The sequence below is a fragment of the Nelumbo lutea genome, chromosome 5, assembly GCF_056320005.1.
Source record: "Nelumbo lutea isolate HS-2025 chromosome 5, American lotus-T2T, whole genome shotgun sequence".
In the NCBI taxonomy this organism is placed as follows: Eukaryota; Viridiplantae; Streptophyta; class Magnoliopsida; order Proteales; family Nelumbonaceae; genus Nelumbo; species Nelumbo lutea.
Window position 1 is genome coordinate 10442641 of NC_142688.1, and position 3718 is coordinate 10446358.

The following is a 3718-nucleotide window of genomic DNA, read 5'->3' on the forward strand; positions in this document are numbered from 1 at the left end:
AAATACAAAGTTTAAAAAGAGTATAAATATAAATATAAATGTCTATATTACAGGTACATACAAAATAATATAAAATACAAAGTTTTATGCTCTACATATTGATACTTACACTCTCTACAAATATTCTTTAGATTTTTTTCATCACTTTTTAGCTGATTCCAAAACTTTTGAGAAAAAAAAATAGACTTATATGACAAATGATATAAATTAATAAAAAATTTACTGATTTTGAAAAAACACCCACTTTTGAAAAATCGATAAGGCTAAGCATCACCTTAAATTTTATAACAAAATATATTTAAGTAACCCTAAAATTTAAGTTCCGACAATGGTCGCGCTTGAGGTTGGTCTGTTATACGGCGTATATGCGTGTACTAAGCCCTGGCCCCTGGCTCGTTTGGTCCCACTCAGGGGCCAGGGCCATGACCATGAGCCACCGCCTCACCTCCCGCCTGATTCGTGAAATATTATAATAAGATGGGATGGGACACGAATGAGAATCTGCTACAAAAATCTTCTACCCAGAAAACGACACAGATGTATCACTTTTTTCAACATCGTCATCAGTCATCAAGTCATCACACACGAACCAAAAGGAGTAAAGCTGGTAATGGAAAACGAGAGTGAATGTATCGGTGGAAGACGAAAACCAGCTGATACTATGGATCATCATGCTACAGACATGGAAATGGAGACTGAATCGGCGACTGCGCCCTCCTCGAAGCCAGAGCTGATAAACAGCAACCAGAGCTTGAGGGGTCTACTTGCATTGGCTCGCCAGCTCATCAATGAGGGAAAGCCTTCCCTATCTCTCCAAGCGGTAATGGAACAAACAAAACCCTCCCCTTTTTCTTCCCTTCTCCTTCTTTCCTTCCATCTTCACTTTATTTGCTTCCCCTGATGAGATTTTGTTGGTGGTTAGAATCATTATTGTATATGTGTAATTTTAGCTTCCTGAACACATCTAGTTGTTTTATAAAGCTTTCTTGGTTTTTCTGGGGATTTATTACCATGCATTAGGTCAGCGAACTTTCCCGGTCCATTGAAGAAGGGCGGAGTAATGTTCGATTTGTTCACCAGAAAATTAAAATTTGTACAACAGGTCCACATAGTTCTATTGAACTTCTAAATGATAATTTGTGTATTTAATTCTCGTAATAATTTATTTATCCGTTTATGACTTTTCTTTCAAAGGTTTTTATTATCTTTTCCTCCTCCTACTATAACAGTAATAATCTATCGTGTCATAAGAAACGAAAACATAATTATTGGGTTATTGTGCAACAAAAGTTACAAGTCAGATAAAAAAAAAGAAAAAAAAAACAGAAGAATTTTTGTTAGGTCGTTTAGGCATTCTAAAGTTGAGGCCCTTCAAAGAATCCACTAGTGGGACATTTATAAAGAAAAAAAGTGAAATAAGAAAGCAAACATTTAAGAAAACGCATAAAATTGAACGTATTTAAAAGAGTACTTCTAACAACAATATCAATTATGTTATAAAACAATATAATGTTAAATTTAAAAGTCTCCAATTTACATCTACAGGCTACAGATCTTATTTATTCATAAAAAAATACACCTACAGATCAAGATCATCATAAATTCACTAACTTCTTTGATGGAGAATTGTTATTTGTTGATATGTCTACCTGGACAGAACACCTAAGAGATAAGGTTGATGCAAACATGGAAGGGCTATGAATCAGGCCATTAGATATACCCTAAATGTGATAAGAAAAACTAAATCCTTAGCATCCAGCATGAAAACATCATTTAGATAGATACTATGGTAGATCCTTTGGCAGCAGGAGGAGTTTATCTGGAGTATCTGTACCAGGGATATGTCATAAATGGAAGACATGGGACATTTCTGTAATTTGAACTCTTTTGCTGTTTGAAAGAGAGGGATAAATTGTGTATTTACTATTGTGGGAAAGAGATAATATTGCTGTTTTTCTTAAAGGGGGGAAAAGAAACAAAAGTTTTAAGATGCGGGCTCCATGTATTTGATATTGGTGTGGAACATTATCATTGGTTCGACAGCCCGCAACAGCTAAACCTTGCTCGAAATGACAATCAACAAGAATGTTGCGAAAAATGGTAAGAAAAAGGGCTGAGGATATAACAGCGGCTGAGGAGACATAACTAGCTATAGTTCCTGTAGTGGTTTTCTGGCTATGCTAGTCATGAAAGGTATCATTTTAACCTTGGATCGGGTGATGGACTTTTGGACTCTGTTAGCAGCTCTAGATCCCCCCTTGATGTGATGCTCTAAATTCTTATTGTTTGCAAATAAGATTTATAAGATTGTTATTCAGCCAATAGCAATTTCCTTACTTAAACTAGTAGTTCAACCTCAAATGATCCAACACATAAATGTTAAATGGTTAGGTTAGGTTGAATAGCTTTCACAAAATAAAACAACTTCATCTCACCTCCTAGTGCCTCCAGGTTAGTGTTTACCTGATTCTGTAATATGGTTGAATGATAGTCTAGATGGTTTTATCCTCTTATGTGGTCCAGGTTTGCAAATGTTCATAATATGCAATGCTTCAGTGATTGTATTTTGTCTGTAAAATTGAAGATGATTGTTCTTTACTACAGTGAGGTACCTGATTTGTGGTGCCTATGAGAAATGTTGCTTTACAACTGTTTTTTGGGACCCTAACAGGGGCTGACTTAGGTCAAGCAAATAACCTTGCCTAACTACAAAAATTAAATTGTAGTAAGAAGGGCCTGCTTGCTTTGTGGTAATATGCCCATAAAGAAGTTTATGTTGTATGTGCATTTCTCAAGTAAAGGCAGTGCATACTGCATAATTAACAGTGCCTCACCATTTTTATTCCTGATAGCGGAATTTCTATAAACAAAGAAATTGGAATAAGTTGTTTCAACTTGTTATTTTCTGTCACAATAGAACTTCCATTGTGACCTCCTTGATGCCTCTCCCCTTTTAATGATGGATAAGTTTAAGGCAGGTGTCAGATCTTCTCTGAGTGGACTGTTTTTCAGAGAAGCTAACTATCAACCCTCTACACCTATACCTTATCTCATGTAGCTTTTTGATTGATTGACCTAGAATATTGCTTCTTCTACTTTCCTTATCCTTGTTTGAAATGCTTTTTCTCTTAGTTACGGATTGTGCTTCATCTTTGGAAGATATAAATTTAGAACCTTTGTACTTACCATCAGCATGTGAAAGTGAAACAGGTTTTGTTGGCAATGAGATCTACTGGTGGGGAGGAGGCTGTGTTTCAAACTCTACATCGTGCTCGTGAGCTGTACAGAAATAAATTGCAAGCAAATGCTGCTGTTGATGAACTGGCTTCCTTATTTGATGAATGTGCAATTGCTGCACAGCCATTGGAATCGAAACCATCAGACTTGATAGAGCCGTCCATGATGCCAGAGGCACATACAAACTCTATTCTTGCAAAAACAGGTAGGGAGCAAATTGTGTTAGATGCCTTCTCAGATGGGAGCAGCTTCATTTGCTTGCAGTGTGGGGGTCTTGTGAGTAACCATCGCAGAGAGGAACACCTTGCATATTGGTGTTGTCAAATCTGATCCCAGAATTGCATTTACACCTGTTTGTTTTTATGCATGATGAGATGAGCACCACCATGTACCATGCAAATTGGTGATGCCATTTTTGACCATGCATGCTAAGGTCGCGTATGTACACGTTTCTGAATAAATGGAAAATTTGTTCAAACAA

The 3718-nt window shown here is 36.6% G+C and overlaps 1 protein-coding gene across 1 annotated transcript; it reads left to right on the forward strand.

Moving 5' to 3' along the window:
• Positions 1-508: 508 nt before the first annotated feature.
• On the forward strand, positions 509-3718 carry LOC148850282 (uncharacterized). Its single transcript, XM_088944268.1, has 2 exons — positions 509-820; positions 3211-3718. The coding sequence occupies exons 1-2, from the start codon at positions 611-613 to the stop codon at positions 3565-3567; spliced, it is 567 nt and encodes a 188-aa protein (XP_088800394.1). The 5' UTR covers positions 509-610; the 3' UTR covers positions 3568-3718.